Below are 17,957 nucleotides of genomic sequence, written 5' to 3'. Positions count from 1 at the left end.
TAGGATTAATATATAGGATAGCAAACTTTCATGACTGAGATGGCTCCATCTTCTGTGTTAGTGATGTATCACATGCACAGCTTGCATTAAGTTTGAGCCAGAATGGAGAATTAATGTTGCAAAAAAGACCTAGGAGGCAAGATTTGCAATCCGGATTCCTTCACGTTTCACCTAAAATTATTAGTAAAGCTTAATTCTGGCTACTATCTTTGATTTTGTGGATCTGATTCGATAATCCAACCTTCTGTGTTATCTCAGTCACGGAAGATAAGGAAAGAGGAACTGTTCTATATTAAAAGAGATTAGAGATAGGCTAACTAAATGCAAGGTGTGACCTTAAATTCTGAACTAAAGAGGAAAGGGAAAGGAAAAGTTTCTTGTTTATTTGCTTGATTTAACTATACATGACATAACTGGGGAACTGGGGAAATTTGAATGGAATCTGTGGACTAGATGGTAGTCCTGATGCTTTCAATGTTACTGTCCTAATTTTGATGGGTTTACCATGGCTATGTAAGAGAGTGGTTGTGTTTTTAAGAAACTTAGGGCAAAAAAAAAAAAAAAAAAAGAAACTTAGGGCTACTTGGTCATCATTCCTGCAACTTACCCTTAAATGGTTCAGAAAAAAAGTTACGTATACATAAAGAACAATAAAGTAAATGTGTTAAATGTTAACAACTGGGGAATCTCAGCAAAGGTAATATATGGGAATTCCCTGAAAGATTTTTTAACTTTTCCATGAATTTGAAATTATTCAACTGAAACAAACAAACAAAAAAACAAAGATGAAATAAACATTTGAGACAAATAAATTAATAAATAAAGTACAGGGAAAAGACCAGCTATACTATGATTCAAGTAATCTTGAAGTCTGTTGAGACAGATGTTTTGTTTGTTTTACCTTTTAAATTCTAAGTTAGCTTTGGAAGAAGACTGAAGAAATTCTCTGCTAAAAATGGAATCTCTGAATTCCCCAATCACTGAAAGCACAATTTTACGCATGTTTCCATAAAAGAGTTGAACATCATTAGGCCGCTGGGGAAGATCATACACTGAAATAGAAATAATGTTTGAAATGTATGAATCCACATAACCACACTACAAATACCAGATAAACTTATATATATATATATATATTTACTAGCCACAAAATATTACTCTGTCAGGTTGGGAGTAGGTAACAATTTGATTTTTAATGCTACTGATGAGCATGAAATTATAGGCAGCTCAGCATCAATGATTAGCAGCACAGGCTCTGGCCTTAGATTTGAACTATAGCCTTGCCAATCGTTAGCTCTGTAACCTTTGGCAACTTAACCTCTCTAAGACTAAGCTTTAGTCTCCTCATGTACAATATGGGATAACAAACTATCTCAGAGATTGTTGTGACCATTAAAATAAGAATTTTAAAAGATATATGTCGTCTAAACATTTATATAAAGCTAACTGTGGACCAGACACTGTTCTATTCCTTTTCTGTATATTAACCTACTTGGTTTTCACAACTCTTTGAGAAAAGCATTATCTCCACATCAAAGATGAGGAGGAATCTGAAGCACAAGGAGGTTAAGAGTGCACAATTTATAAGTGGCAGTCTTGCAAATATTTAACTTAAATCTAGAAACCAGGCAATATTAATATCATTAAATATTGTAGATTAATAAAATGGTGCTGGAGTTGAATATCTCTAGACTAGACCAACTGAATTTATACAGACAAGAAATTTTATAGAACATGTTTATAATCTACATATAATTTAAATTTTAAGAATTATATTTTTAAATGGAAATTTTAAAAGAACAAAGTAAGTATAAACTGAAATTTATAGTAACCAATATATCTGACTATAAAAGTTCAAGTCAACTGTAAAAATGTCACTAATTACACATTTTACAAAAATGTGATTATAAATATTTGTAATAATATGCTCAAACAAATATTATTCAAAATAATCATGTACAAAGTTCAACTACAGCACTCTCATAGGTGATCTACTATGCTAAAACAAAACAAAGTGGGATTGTTTCCTCTCTTCATCTTGATGATAAATATACCATCTCAAGAAATCCAGTATTCTTTGAGGTAGAATCTGGCATTTCAAAGACCCCCTAAGTCCCAACTCAACCCCATCTTAGATGGGTGATCTTGCATGTTACTTATCTCTTGGTTACTGTCTTAATATTACACATTTGTTGGATTTTTGTAAATGAGGTTCCCTCTTGTGGTTCTTCAAGATTCCTCAAGAGTCACCTCACTCTACATGGGGTACCCCTTCCTATGTGCTCTCCCAGATTCCTAAACACAGCTCTATCATAGCACTTTTCACACTGCACCTTAATCATCGGTCTTCCCTCGAGCCTGTAAGCCCATAAAGGCCAAGCATTGCATCTTTTACCTCTATAGACTGGCACCCTGTACTCTCAAATACATGTCCATTCAATCAAAGAAATAAATGTTGCTGAATCATGAAACTGTGCCAAGCTCTGATTCACTTAAGACTACCTACTTTCAGACTTCACTGTTGTTGCAATAAATGTTTCTGTTCCAATTATACAGCACAGTTCAGTTTAACTCTCTTACTGGGATCTTTCTTAGGAGGAAGAAATAAGGAAGGTGAAACTTAGGGGAGCGAAGTGTCAGAGATGGGTCTTGAATTGAGTTTTAACTCCAAATCCAAGGTTCTTTCTATATTCTGCCCCCTTAACACACTATTGACAAGGTCCACTTCAAATCTTTTCATTATTTCTAACCCCCACTTCTAGCTTTCTATGAATAGATGTTCTAGACTCCTAATTACTGAAAAGATTACAGACTACTGTACATCACCTCTACACAAGTATAAGTATCCTTTTCCTTTATCATTTCATATTTCAGGAGCAATATATAGTTCATCATTTAAAAAACAAAAATGGGGAGGGAGGAGGATATTACCAACTGAAATTCTACCACCAGAACATAACCACTGTTAATATTTTGGTATGTATAGTCCTGCAATTTTACCTACATAGCTATATATAAACACTAAATTATTTTTATGCCAAAATGAGATCTTATTATGCAAACTTTAAAAATAAATTTTCTCAATAAGAGCTTTCCATGTCATTAATACAGAATCACATCACTGTTTTAATAGCTTCAAAATATTATATTGCATAATTAAACAATCCACTACTCTTGGGCATCTAAGTTATTTCTAACTTCTTGCTTTATAACAATACTAGAGGCCCAGTGCACGAAATTCGTGCACGGAGGGGGGTTGTCCCTCAGCCCTGCCTGTACCCTCTCCAATCTGGGATCCCTATCACAATCCAGGACTGCTGGCTCCCAACTGCTTGCCTGCCTGCCTTCCTGATTGCCCCTAACCGCTTCTGCCTGCCAGCCTGATCACCCCTAACCACTCTGCTGCCAGCCTCTTTGCCCCCAACTTCCCTCCTCTGCCGGCCTGGTCACCCCTAACTGCCCTCTCCTGCAGGGTTGATCACCTCCAACTGCCCTCCCTTGCAGGCTTGGTCCCTCTCAACTGCCCTCCCTTGCAGGCTGGGTGCCTCCCAACTGCCCTCTCCTGCTGGCCATCTTGTGGTGGCCATCTTGTGTCCACATGGGGGAAGGATCTTTGACCACATGGGGGCAGCTATATTGTGTGTTGCAGTGATGATCAATCTGCAGATTACTCTTTTATTAGATAGGATAGAGGCCTGGTACAGGGGTGGGGGCCAGCTGGTTTGCCCTGAAGGGCATCCCAGATCAGGCGGGGGTTCCCTTGGGGCGTGGGGCGGCCTGAGCGAGGGGCCTGTGGTGGTTTGCAGGTCGGCCACGCCCCCTGGCAACCCAAGCAGAGGCCCTGGTATCTGGAATTTATTTTCCTTCTATAATTGAAACTTTGTAGCCTGGAGCAGAGCCAAGCCTGGGGCTCCCTCCGAGGCCGGAAGCCATTTGTGTTGGGGTTATAATTGAGACTTTGTTGCCTTAAGCGGGTGGGCCCGGCCAGGGTGTGCGGAAAGCTTTGCTTCCCCTGTTGCCAGCGGCAACCCTGGCCTGCTCTCTCAAGCTCCATTCTGCCATTTGTTTGAATTTGTTTACCTTCTATAATTGAAACTTTGTAGCTTGAGTGGAGGCTTAGGCCTGGCCAGGGCAGGCAGAAAGCTTGGCTTCCTCTGTTACCTAGGAAACCATGCTCTCTGTGGCTGTAGCCATCTTGGTTTGGGTTAATTTGCATACTCGCTCTGATTGGATGGTGGGTGTGGCTTGTGGGCGTGGCTTGTGGGTGTGTCAGAGGTGTGGTCAATTTGCATATTTGTCTATTATTAGATAGGATTGAAAATCTGTACATTTTTACACAACTTGTATATATGAATACATATCTTTTGTATCAGTAATAAACACCATTAAATCCTTCAAGTGTTTATATCAAACAGATCTAAACATCTAAGTTACAGTCACTTCACCACTTATTTTGGATGCTGCCATGACCACATTATCCAAAATTGTACAGTAGGCACAAAAGCACAGAAATCTGAAAATGAGCCTAAGTTTGTAATCATTAAATCTTAAATAGTAATTAATTTGAGTTTAATAATAGCCACTTTCCTCCTCCTGCTTCAAAGTCTACCCACAGAATAGGTGCAATAATACATTAATGACATCTAATACATACAGTATATGGATGAGATGTTAGATATTATTATTAGTCTCATTTTACAGAGAACACTGAATCTCAGTGATGTAATATGTCCAAGTAATATAGAAGAACTGTGGCTCAAACTCAGCCTAACACCATAATCACACTAATACTCTTCCTCCTTATTACATCAATGGATCTAGATAATACTACAAATAACACAAAAGATTTAAGACGTTGGAATTCTTACCTTCAGTTACTAGTAGCTCATCTTGAAATGTTTCAGCAAAATCAATGCTCTGAAGCACACTATGCTCTGGAAGTATCTGTTCTAGAATCCCTGGTTTATGCAGCAGAGCTCTGGCAGGAGAGATTTTTATTCAAAAGTGGTTTTACATATGAAGTGACCTTATTTTATCAGTGTGTTTGGCAAATCCAACTAACTGCATGATACATTAGTACACAGACCGCATGTCTTAAATCCTAATGAGTAACTTTAAAAAGAAAATCTGTTTTTGAAGTTCTCTTAAAAAGTTATAGTAGTACAACCATGAGTTTCCGTTAAATATTAACATCAGAACTAGAACTCCCTAACATAAAAGTACAAAGAAGCATAAGATTATTTTCAGGTCTTACATTTTCATTATTTGTGATGACTTGGTGACAGAAATTTGTCTCAGGGAAAAAAAAAAAAAAGAATATGCCAAGAAATGACACAGTAAGACATTTAAATTAGCATGTAACTATGTTTTCCTGGCCTCTTCTAGAGAATCTTTAATGTGTGAGAACTGAAATGTAAATTTCTCTGTAATACCCAGATGTTCACAAACAAATCTCATTCTTCTAAATCTGTGGTAAATTGGAGTTCTAAAACAATACCTTAAAAAAATAAATAAATAAAACAATACCTTGACTTCTATATTCCAGTGGAAAGGAAAACAAAGCTGGGAATCTAATTTCTCCAAATGTCAGTTTCTATCTCTAAAATACTTAATTGAAAAACACCAGGTTCAAAGCTGAGTTCTTCAAATTGGGTCTAATATCATGTAGCAACTTATCACTATGCTCTCTCTTTTTAAACATTCCAATAATCTTTAAAAGATTAAAAATAAATAAAATTTTTCTCAATTATGCCCCAGAATAAAACACAGTCCAGAACACAAGAGTTGGAAGAAGAAAAGACAGTATATATACATATACCCCTTCCCTACTGGGTGTTAATAATTTCCTACTAACAGATGAAACATGAATTTCACACTTTTTTAATACATAGTCTTCTTGCCTAGGAAACAAAATTTTATAAGAACTCTGAATTCAGCATACAAGAATGTTACCTATGTTAAATCATACCTAAACTTAAGTACCTAAATTCGACATTTCAGCATATGTAAACTATATGTACATTAGATGTACCAAATTTTCTAGAAGTACATACTTTAAGTAGTTAGCCATGTTAAACATCACACACATTTCTAAAATTCCTTTCAAATAATTCACAACGTTGTCAGAAATATTCCAAATAAGTCAGATGTATTTAAACAATATTGCGAATACATATGAGTTTCCCACAGGCATTTCTTCTTATCAGCTACACAAATTTTACCAAGTGAAACATGTTCTATAAATTCCAAAACCCAAACCATTATTTAAGTCCTAACTATTTCTACTCAATAATCCCCATTACCATCTAAGATAAGTAACCTACCTTCGATACTGCTGTCGTGAAATTTCATCTCCACCAAAGAAGAATATAGTTGACAATTCTGTTGTGGTTTTGTAATTGCTATCTCTCTCTGATGGATGATATATTATAGTAACATCCTAATGCCAAGAAAAATAATGAAACTGAATATTAAATATTTTAATAAGTTATTTCATTCTTAATAAACTCTCATATGAGCCTAATAGTCAATACAGACATGAATGTATATGTACATTTCCAAGAAGATAAGTACAGTAAACACTCGATTCTGCAAACCTCAATTTAACATACTTCAGATTTAACAGACAAAATTTCCAGTTCGTATGTCTGTCATATGTGAAACTTAACACCCTGTTAATTTGAGAAAGCTTTTAACCAAGATTTGCTTGTAATTAACAGGTTATTTTTTGTTATTAATTTAGTTATTTTTAACAAAGAGGCCATATGTTGGAAAAAATACTAATTTCGCCAATATAACTAAATATTACATAACTACAATTATAGTCTACATATTTAAATCTAAGAGTCACTGCTCGTAAACAATGTTTGAATGATTAGCATGTGATCACACCACAAGGCGAGGTAATTGGTTCTGTTGTCAGCGGTATGATTTTCTACAGCAATTTTAACCCAGGTTTGATAAGCCACACCCCAGGCATGTGCATTTGTTTACTTGCAGTGACTGGTGAATGCACGCATTTACTAGATCTATTCAGTATAAATTTAAAATTACAGTATGTATTACATATAGAAAACTTTTCTGTGAAATTAAACTTTTCTGTGAAATTAAACTTTTCATACATACTTAATTTTAATTACACAAAGTGTCTACATAAGTAAAAGCAGGTACACTATTTTTAACATATGCATTCAGAAAACCTACTTTATCATATAGTGGACTTTTGCTTTAACAGACACCCCCTTGCCCAAATTAGTCTTTTATATTGAGGTTTTACTGTACTTCATTTATATATATATATTTCAATTTTTCTTAGTTTTTAGCCATAAAACACACAATTATTAATTTAACCTAAAAGTGAGTTTATATTTTTAGTGCAAGACTTACTTGTTGTGTTTTTTCCTTAAGAACAAATTTATCTGGGAAAATCTTTAATACTTTAGGATCCAGGAAAACTTTTTTCTGAGAATCCTTAAAACCTATAGCTTTTACAAAAGCTGCCCGAGAGCCAGTGTTACGAATAGAAAAAACAATTCTCCTTTCTTTGCCAGGTATTAAGTCATTCACTGTTACCATGTAACTGTCAGATAATTTTTTAACGTCTTCCAAAATAAGATTACTTGTTCCTCCATATCCAGACAAAGGTATCTGTAAGTGCAAAAAAATAGTTATACATGTATATATATGTGTGTATGTGTGTGTGTGTGTGTTTGTGTATTCAAAATTATTTTTATGTAAGCATAAAGCAGAAGATTAAATTATGATCAGAGAAGAAAATACATATACTAGAATTACAATTACATTATTATTCTTTGCATACTTTGGCTATGCAAAGTATTTTCAGTCCAGCATTATATTAAAAACTCTATCTTAAGAGAAAAACATATCACAGCGCTACAAAATTATTTTCCTTTTAGTATACTAAAAATAATTATTTCAATGTTATAAAAGCCAAACTTAGATAATAAATAAATAGGTTAACATAATATAGATATGCTTACTTAGAAGTGTTTAGAGTGAAGCATATTGATGTTTGTAATTTACTTTGAAATGCATTTAAAAATTAGATGAGTTTATGGATGTTTATATATGTAATAAAAGAAATATAGCAAAACATTAATTACAGCATCTAAGTGGTAAGGTATGTGGGTCTACTGTATAATTCTTTTAACAGTCCAGTATTCTGAATTTTTTAAAATATATTTGTATTGATTTTTTACAGAGAGGAAGGGAGAGGGATAGAGAGTTAGAAACATCGATGAGAGAGAAACATCAGCTGCCTCCTGCACATCCCCTACCAAGGATGTGCCCGTAACCAAGGTACATGCCCTTGACCAGAGTCGAACCTGGGACCCTTCAGTCCGCAGGCCGACACTCTATCCACTGAGCCAAACCGGTTAGGGCATGAATTTTTTAAATGAAATGTTTTTTGAGGAAGCCTATTAGTTTTAAAACACTCAATGTAAGCATTCTTCCTGTATTTTCAAAGCCTAAAGAATTACAAATAACTACGGAGTAAAAGGTTAAGAAGAATCTTACCCAATAATAGACAAACATGTAAACTGACCGTACCTCCTCTACGCCCACAGCCAATCAGAATGAGCATGCAAATTAGAAGGCCAAAGATGGTGGCCGCCCAGCTGCTCCAGGCTCAGAGTGGCCAGGCGGGGCAGGACGCCTGCTATGAGAGGGAGGGCAGGGGCAAAGGGATCTACAGGAGCGGAGTGCCTCTGCGAAGAGAACACTGCAGACTCTGGAGTCTGCAGCAAAGATGGCAGACTGTGGCGGGAGTCTGCAGCGAAGCAGCGAAGACGAAGATGGCAGACTCCAGCCTGAGTCTGCAGCAAAGACAAAGATGGCAGACTCTGGCCGGAGCGAAGGCCTGGGTCCCGAGTGCCAGAGGAAAACCGGTGCTGGAAGCCAAGGGAAGGAAGGCCTATTGCACGAATCTCTTCATGCAACGGGCCTCTAGTGATTAAATAAAATGAAATCTAACTAATACTAATAAATCCAAAGATTCAACAGGAAAAACTACTATTGCTCTAGAGCAGGGTTTCTAACCTCAGCACTGCGGACATTTTGATTTGGATCATTCATTATGGTGAGGGTCGTCTTGTGCATTATAGGGTGTTGAGCTGCATCCCTAGCCTCTACCCACCAGATGCCAGAAGCACCCCTTCCCATCCAAGTTATGACAACCAAAAATATCTCCAGAAATTGCCAAATGTCCCCTGGAGATTAAAATGGCCTCTGGTTGAGCTTTGCTGCTCTATATCACTAGAAAATGGAAAGCTAGTATAAACACCTAGAGCCTGTCCAACAGATAAACATGTGCTCTCAAGCCAGGTAGCCTAAATGTGAATCTGTCCTGGACCACATAATGGTGGGTAAGATGCACAGGACGGCATCTCTAGGCCTGTTTCCATATGTTTAGGATGGAGATAGTGGTATGATCTCAGACAGTATTTTTGAAGTAAAATGTGGTAATCTGTATAATGATCAAGAGTAGTGCCTGATATATACTCAGACTAAAACCAACACATTTTTATTGTAGTCCCATCATGCTGTATACAAAGCATATATAATTCCATTTGTTACTCAGAACCAAACCAGGAAGTTGGGGTGACAATTAATTGCATTTCGGATAAGGGAATGAAGCATGTCCAAGTACAATGACTGCTTCAGGGTGAGTGTGAAGCACAGAAGCAGGAGTGTTCCTGATTCTTTCATCCCTGGAATTAAGTGCTCTTCCATCACTGTATCGGGCTACTTATCTCCACAAAGATACATCAAAGTTAAGGGTCTAAGTCTTCTTGTGAGACAAGAGCCATATTCTGTGCATTCAGGTCTCATTCAGCCCAACTCTGAGAGAAGACAGATGGCATCTACCTCTGCTAGGACTCCCACTAGGATCCTAGTTTGTCTTAAGAGGACACCAACCTGAACTTCTATTTGATTGGCTGTCAAATAAAATGGTTCTGCTCTAAAGCACCAGAAATTCCTGCTTAGGAATAACCTCAAAATCTTGGCTAGTAGACCTGAAACTAATTAAAATATATTCAGGATAGTCTAAAAGATACACTGACTGGGCTCACGTGTAAATAGGTTAGTTTTAAAAATGATCATTTACATCTTTTTTTTTTTTTACTAATAAATCTTTATTGTTCAGATAATTACAGTTGTTCCTTTCCCCCCCCCCATTGCTCCCCTCCACCAGGTTCCCACCCCACTCTCTGCCCTTACACCCCCCCACCACTGTCCTCATCCATAGGTGTACGATTTTTGTCCAGTCTCTTCCCACATCCCCCACACCGTTCCCCCAAGAATTGTCAGTCCACTCCCTTTCTATGCCCCTGATCCTATTATATTCACCAGTTTATTCTGTTCATCAGACTTTTTATTCACTTGATTTCTAGATTCACTTGTTGATAGATATGTATTTGTCACTTTGTTGTTCATAGTTTTTGTCTTTACCTTTTTCTTCTTCCTCTTCTTAAACAATACCCTCCAGCATTTCATATAATACTGGTTTGGCGGTGATGAACTCCTTTAGCTTTTTCTTGTCTGTGAAGTTCTTTATCTGACCTTCAATTCTAAATGATAGCTTTGCTGGGTAGAGTAATCTTGGTTGTAGGTTCCTGCTATTCATCACTTTGAATATTTCTTGCCACTCCCGTCTGGCCTGCATAGTTTCTGTTGAGAAATCAGCTGACAGTCGTATGGGTGCTCCCTTATAGGTAACTAACTGTTTTTCTCTTGCTGCTTTTAATATTCTCTCTTTGTCTTTTGCTCTTGGCATTTTAATTATGATGTGTCTTGGTGTGGTCCTCTTTGGATTCCTTTTGTTTGGGGTTCTCTGCACTTCCTGGATTTGTAAGTCTATTTCTTTCACCAGGTGGGGTAAGTTTTCAGTCATTATTTCTTCAAATAGGTTTTCAGTATCTTGCTCTCTCTCTCTTCTTCTGGCACCCCCATAATTTGGATGTTGGTATGCTTAAAGTTGTCCCAGAGGCTCCTTACACTATCTTCATATTTTTGGATTATTTTTTCTTTTTGCTTTTCCGGTTGGGTGTTTTTTGCTTCTTCGTATTTCACATCGTTGACTCGATTCTTGGGATCCTCTAGTCTCCTGTTGGATCTCTGTATATTTTTTATTTCAGTCAGTGTATGCTTAATTTCTAGTTGGTCCTTTTTCATATCCTCGAGGGTCTCACTAAATTTATCAGCGGTTTCTAGAAGATTCTTGAGTAACCTTATAACCGTGGTTTTGAACTCTATATCCAGTGGTTTGCTTTCATCCATTTCTTTCATTTGTGACCTGTTTCTTTGTTTCTGAATTTTGGCTGCTTCCCTGTTTTGATAGCGTGGCTTTGTGTGCTAGGTGTCCTATAGGGCCCAGTGGCTTAGCCTCCCTAATTACCTGATACTCTTGGTGCACCCCTTTGTGGGCTGTGTGCACAGTCTTATTGTAGATAAGCCTTGATTGTTGTTGGTATCACTGGGAGGAATTGACCTCCAGGCCAATTGGCTGTGAGGATCAGTTGTGTCTATGATGGGAGAACTTCTGTGCTGGAGACACCCTTATGGGGCAAGACTTGCTTCAGTGGGGCTTTGGCGCTCACTGAGTCTGCCCCCTGAGTGTGTCTCTTATTGATGCGAAGAGTTGTAGTCTGGATGGTCTCTCTCTGACCACTGGGTACACTGGCTCTTGGATCTCCAAGGAGAGAGGCCACCCAGCAGGAACTACAGAGAGATCTGCATATTCCTTCTCTTTGGGGTTTGGAGGTGCCCAGATGAGGCCCAGCTGTGAAGCAATGCAAGCTGCTGTCAAGCTGGGTCAAAGAGCCCCAAAGGCTCTGGGGCTCTTTGATCCAGCTGCAGTAAGTTAGGTTTCAAATTGCAAAGGGCCAGGCCATTCATATGCAAAAGCTTCTGCGCACAGCTTGGGTGGGGTTGTAAATTGGGTGGGGCGGGGTCTCAGGGAATCACCAGGGTGGAGCCAACAGCAATGGCTGACCGTCAGCCCTGCCTGGAAGAGGTCCTGTGTCTCTGTGTCCCACGGCACCGTGCAGGAACAATGAATACTGCAAGCACCTCTGAGAGAAAGCGGCCCTCAAGTTCCGCCCGATGCCAGACAGTCCAATTTCTCCCCGTTTGAGTCTGGGTCCCCAGAATCTCGCCCGGAATTGGAGTTCAGAACAGTCGGGAGCTTGTATCTCCCTCCTGATTGAAAAAGACAACAGCGTACTCAGTTGGCAGCCCTTTCCGCACGTGTGCCTCCGTACCTCTGCACTTCACTTCTGCACCTCCGCACCTCCTCCGAGTCTCAGTGTGCTTTTCTCTTTTCTTCTAGTTGTATAATTTCCACTCAGCCAGCCTTCCCGTGGTTCTGGGTGATACCCATTTTGTCTTTTAGTTGTAGTTTTGAAGTGGTTGTGCGAGGCAGCAAGTTCAGGTGTTTACCTATGCCGCCATCTTGGTTTCTCTCGATCATTTACATCTTTAAACAATTTTGCCCACCATAGCTCACAAGGCCAAGTGAAGAGCTCCGGAGAGAACATGTCAAGCTCCAGCATCAAATAAAGCTAGATAAGTCATAAATACCTTTTTTTGTAACTTAAAAAAAACACACACAACCTTTTAGGTATTATTCTTGCAATTTATCACATTCCCTCTTTGACGCCAGGAAATGAACCAAAATTTTAGCCCTAGCCCCGCTGGCCAAACAACTGTGCAGTGTTAAGGTGTGCACTTTAGTGAAGCTTGAAATTATTTTCATTTCCTCAATGATTTATCACTTTTATCTCTTAGTGCTTTCAATTTACCTAAAGAAATGACTTGAAATCCTTTTTAATAATTACAATGGGGGGAAATAAAATATAGAAACTCCTGTCTTTGTATTCCTAGTATCTGAAACAGAGTCTAGCAAATGGTGTCAATAGGTAATTTTAATTGAATGAGTAAAATTTACTTGGGAATGAAACAGGAATTTTTGGGGGTGAAAAAGACAGGTTTTAGGAAATTTTAGGAATTTTGGAAATTAAGGGGACCATGGAGGAAGCACAGGGCTATAGAGCAGCAGAAGGTATATTTCCATAGAATAGGGAAGCTGAAAAGCTGCAACAGGTACATTTCCATAGAATGAGGGAGCTGGGAGCAGCAAAAGGTCTGTATTTACAAAATAAAGAGAAGGAAAAGAAGAAAGCCATCCAAAGGGAATAGGAAAAAAATAAGGAAGGAGGGGGGGAGAACTTCACATATGAGGTTCAACCTTTGAGCCTAGGAGTTACTATAGTAACCAGTCTAGGGGAATAGTGACCAATCAGAGGGGATATCAAGGCACCTGGATCTGCAGCCTTTATAAGCCATAGAGAAAAGGAACTCAGTGGGACCCTTTCCCTCTCCCCACGTGGGAGTCAGTACTTCTTCAATAAATCTCCACCTTTGCTATACTACCCTCTGTCCATGGATTCATTCTTTGACTCCAATGGACAAAGAATCCGGGTTCCAGTCCAAAACTTCCGTTTCAGGAAGACAGTATCAAACAGTTTGATTTCCAAAATGAGTAAACTTTCCAAAAAAAATGTGTCCTTGAAAAGTCAGGTATAGCTCAAAATTCTCAAACTGAAATTAAACTCCTAAGCATTAGAAGAGATTATTACTAAGAAGAATGCTATGGTGGCTGCTTTTGTTACCTGACAATTATAAAAATACATAATTACTCCCTAATTTGTAAATCTAGACAATCATAATATTTTGATTTGTAAAAAAATCAGAATATGTTTAATTTACTAATATTAAATCAATAGTTATAACATGTTATAAATTCCACAGGAGGGAAAAAAGCAATAAAAATTATCTTACCGTGAACTTAGTACCTGGCTGTGATCGAATTCCCAGTTGTTTAATTTCTAATTTAGCCAACATACAAGATAATCGAGTAGGTGCAAACAACACAAAGATGGTAATGTCTTCTTTTGGACGAATTTTGATCTCACAGTTACTAGTCAATCGCTCTTCGGAACCAAAAGTGTGCTGAAGCTACAATTTAAAAATAACCACTGCATAAAGCAAAGCAGTAGCACAAGTAAAACATACCACTGACACCCACTCTTCAGACTACACACGATAGTCGGCATAGCTAAGTGTTCTGGATCAGAGAGAACATAGAACAGAACCAAGCACTCTACACACCTGAAAGCAGTCCTGGTCTTGTCCTCTAATCAGCAGTCGCAAGTGTTGGGTTGTGGACGTAGAATTATTTCTTAAAGCTAGTTTCTGAAGCCTAAAAACAATTACACATTTTAAATGTGGTTTTCCTCCATGGGTATTGCTATAATTATAAAAAACAAAGCCAAAACCAATGTTTAGAGATGACTGATTGCACATGCCATTTTAGCAGCCTGGAATTCTCTCTCCAGTCCTAGAACTCTACATTTCTGAAAACTTAACACAGAAGACTTACCGTATCAGAAAAGCTTTCTGGTTTAATCTCTTTCCCACTAGAGCTCCTTAGCTGCCCTTATTATTTGTACTATATGTATAGGTATTATCTGTCTTATAATACATTAATAAATGAATATCCAGATTAACAAACTCATTAAGCCAATAAATACCATGTTTGGTTCAAATATCTGGCTTTCAAGTAAACAAGGAGTCCCTGGCCAACTGCCCAAGCTTTTCACTCTAAGAAGCTCATTTGCACAAAAGCCTTTTAAACAGTACCCTGAGTTAACCTGACTTTCAAAAAGTTACAATGCAAGTAGAATGGACATATGACTGGCTGATAGTAAGAAAATCCTTCAATCTTTGAAAGTACATGAATCCTCTTGTCACTAGAGAATAAATACATGAGTAAACCTCTATTTTTCTCAAATTTTAAAGATTGGCAGTTAAATTATTTAAACTGTGATCTATGCCTTGTCCACTTTATGTTCAAAGGGAAGGCGGCTGAGCTTTATCTCAGAATAAAATCTAAGACCTTTGACTATCAGCACACCCAAGAAAAGCCTTCCACACGTACATTGACTGGGAAAGACTTACCTGGAAAAAAAAAAAAAAACATTAAAAAAGTTTTAATCTGATTTACTTTTTTTGTTTAAAGAAATGTTATCATTTTCAAGTTGCAGAGCTATTAAGGGGGAGGGCTAATTTTTAAAAGGAGCTGTACAAAATCAAAGGGTTAACACCTTTATTATATAAAGATTGCACACAAATAAGAAAAAATAATACTAAAATCCTAACCAACAAATAACTAAAGTATGTAAACAGACTTATGCGAAACTAGAATGAGGGAATAAAATATGGAAAACTATAGAACTTTAGAAATCTAAAAATATCAAGTTGGAATGAAATATCAAGTTGGACCACTTTACCCACAGAAAATATAATTTTAATTTATTAATTATCATTCCTATTTGCAACTGAGGCAAAAACCCATTAACTCAATGAGAGTATTACCCCCCAAATTATATATTAATTTTTCTCCATTCTTGGATAAAGAGCTCACTTCAAATCTCCCTTTTCCAACAAGCACATTCTTCTGCAAGGCAGGGCAAGGAGTGGGCAAGTATCTCATAGGAAGAGCACCCAGTAGGGCAGCAGCATCTCTCATCCATTGTTGAAGTCCTCTCTTAGTAACTATTGAGACACAGCCTCTGTCTGCCTCCTAGAACACTTCTTGGTGGAAAAGAAAATAAGATTATTTCCTAAGCAGAACTCTGCTGCAACATTTACAGAGGAGTAGAGGAGCTATCTGTGATAGGAAAAATTATTGTTCTTTGCAGGACACCAAGACGGGGGCTGAGGAGAAATAAAGAAATGCAAATCTATAATTTAGCTAGGTGCTGCACTAAATATATCCATTTAATGCTTTAGAATTGTTACTTTCACAAAAACCCACTTTTAACCATCCATGTGGTGTATCATCAACCAAGGTAGAGTTATTCTCACAGGATTGGTAAGCTCCTCTAGGCTGAGTTAAGACCCTAACCAACTCCTGTAAATTGGGGATACAATAGGCTTTTTGGGTTAGCTCCTTGCACTGGCATGTGACTTACTCAGACATGTTAGATTAGAAGAACTCTGTGCATCTCCATGAGGAAATGAAGTCAAGTAACGGACAGCCTGAAGGCCCTTCACATAGGAAAAGGCCGAGGAAAAATGCTGCTGACAGTCCAAACGCACATCAAAACAGCACCTCTGTTTTCAACTTAACTCATGTAATTTCTGATTTTAAAAAGTTTAGCACATGTTAATTTTTTTTTAGCTGAGGAGGTGAGTTTTCAGGATGGTATGGCATCTGAGAAGCAGCTGGATTTTAAGAAGAGTCATCTCTACCACATTAATCATTTATTACAAATTCTATCACAAAGTAGGAAACTCTGTCAGAAACACAAGGATGATGATGGTTCTTAATGACTTTCTTCTGCCTTTGACTTAATGGACAAAAGCAGTTGTAAGATAAGCTGTGATTGCTAGGGCAGACTGAAGCTAATTTTCCTCTTCTTTTTAACTTGGACATTAACGGCTGAGTTGAACAGCTTCATTATTTTGGCCACCTTGCACAGCACAGACTTAAAGGCCTCAATCAACTATTTGTACAAGTACTGGAGCAACTGAAAATTAATGTTTTGAGAAAAACTTTGACATTTAAACACTGTTCAGGTTCAGCTGTACAGAATAGGAAAAACATTCTCTATAGGCACATGTCCTGTTCAGTCCTTCGTTTCAACATCAATGTCAATCCTGATTCCCTCTTAACTGGCTTCAAAAAACATATGGCACATATAACCAACAACACAGGAACTACTGAAGAGGGCATAGTGCCTCATACCACTGTCATTCAGGATTTTCAAAAGTCTGTAGCTGAGAGGAACCTTTACCGAGAGCTGCTTAAAGAACATGCAGTCTACACATTCTTTCAGGTGCCTAAGGGGTTTCTAAATCAAACCACCGCATGCTCAGCACTCGGAGAATGCCTTCACGTGGGGGTTCAGGTGTGGCACGTCTAGTCACAGGGGGAGCATCCTGATGGAATATTCACTGTGAAATTGTTTTTCCTTGAGATTCACTCTATTATACAACTTTCTCTTTCAAAGGACCCGTGGAAGAAACATCTCTCTAAAGTCTACAGCAGGAATGGCTATACTCTCACATAGTAACTGCTTTGTTCTTAACCTCTGAATACTGTGACTTGTGTCAGAAACAAGCCCAAGACTCACATTAAGGCAAGTGCACAAGGTCTCCCATCGAGACCTCAAGGGCCACCTTTATGATGACTGCCTCAATTTCCCACAGAAGTAATTTCTCACTTAACTGTTTTTATGTTACTGTGTCCTTTGGAAAACTGCTTTTGGAACAAAACAAGTACAAATGACCACATGAGTGAGTAAGCAGAAGTATGAACTCTATAAAGTAAGGAGGTTCAGCCCAGCTGGTGTGGCTCAATGGTTGAGCATGGACCTATGAACCAGGAGGTCACAGTATGATTTCTGGTCAGGGCACATGCCCGGGTTGTAGGCTCATCCCCAGTGTGAGGCATGCAGGAGGCAGCCAATCAATGATTCTCTCTCATCGTTGATGTTTCTATCTCTCCCTCTCCCTTCCTCTCTGAAATCAATAAAAATATATTTAAAGTAAGGAAGTTCAATCAGATCCTTTTTGCACTGACAAAACTATAATTTTAAAGAAGTAATTTGTTCAAACCTGTAGTAGATTCAGCCAGAACTTTATCTCTCAGGTATCATAGAAATGCATAGGTAAAACAATTAGGATAAACACAAAAGTGTAAAATTACTAAAGAGTAAACATTTAGGTTTAATAATTACGTAGGTTGTTAATTAGAAATTTTTACTGATATGAGGTTGGTAAAAAAATTTAACTATGTTGCTAAGCTTAGGAAGGGAAATATTACTATATATACTACATGTTATATGCCCATTAATTTTATTACTCAG

General features: G+C 37.9%; 1 protein-coding gene across 1 annotated transcript in view; it reads right to left on the bottom strand.

Moving 5' to 3' along the window:
* The window catches only part of CEP192 (centrosomal protein 192), a 94,403-nt gene that overhangs the window by 20,179 nt on the left and 56,267 nt on the right, over positions 1 to 17,957 (bottom strand). Inside the window, exons 28-33 of the mRNA XM_054723643.1 lie at positions 14,194 to 14,284; positions 13,864 to 14,040; positions 7,387 to 7,647; positions 6,324 to 6,439; positions 4,869 to 4,978; positions 902 to 1,052 (exon numbers count right to left, since the gene is read on the bottom strand). Of these exons, the coding sequence (XP_054579618.1) occupies positions 902 to 1,052; positions 4,869 to 4,978; positions 6,324 to 6,439; positions 7,387 to 7,647; positions 13,864 to 14,040; positions 14,194 to 14,284 (906 nt within the window). The remainder of the gene's footprint in view (positions 1 to 901; positions 1,053 to 4,868; positions 4,979 to 6,323; positions 6,440 to 7,386; positions 7,648 to 13,863; positions 14,041 to 14,193; positions 14,285 to 17,957) is intronic.

The sequence above is a fragment of the Eptesicus fuscus genome, chromosome 12 (genome assembly GCF_027574615.1).
Source record: "Eptesicus fuscus isolate TK198812 chromosome 12, DD_ASM_mEF_20220401, whole genome shotgun sequence".
Taxonomy (NCBI): domain Eukaryota; kingdom Metazoa; phylum Chordata; class Mammalia; order Chiroptera; family Vespertilionidae; genus Eptesicus; species Eptesicus fuscus.
The sequence above is the reverse complement of the archived record's forward strand: the minus strand, read 5'-3'. Positions and strand labels throughout refer to the sequence as shown.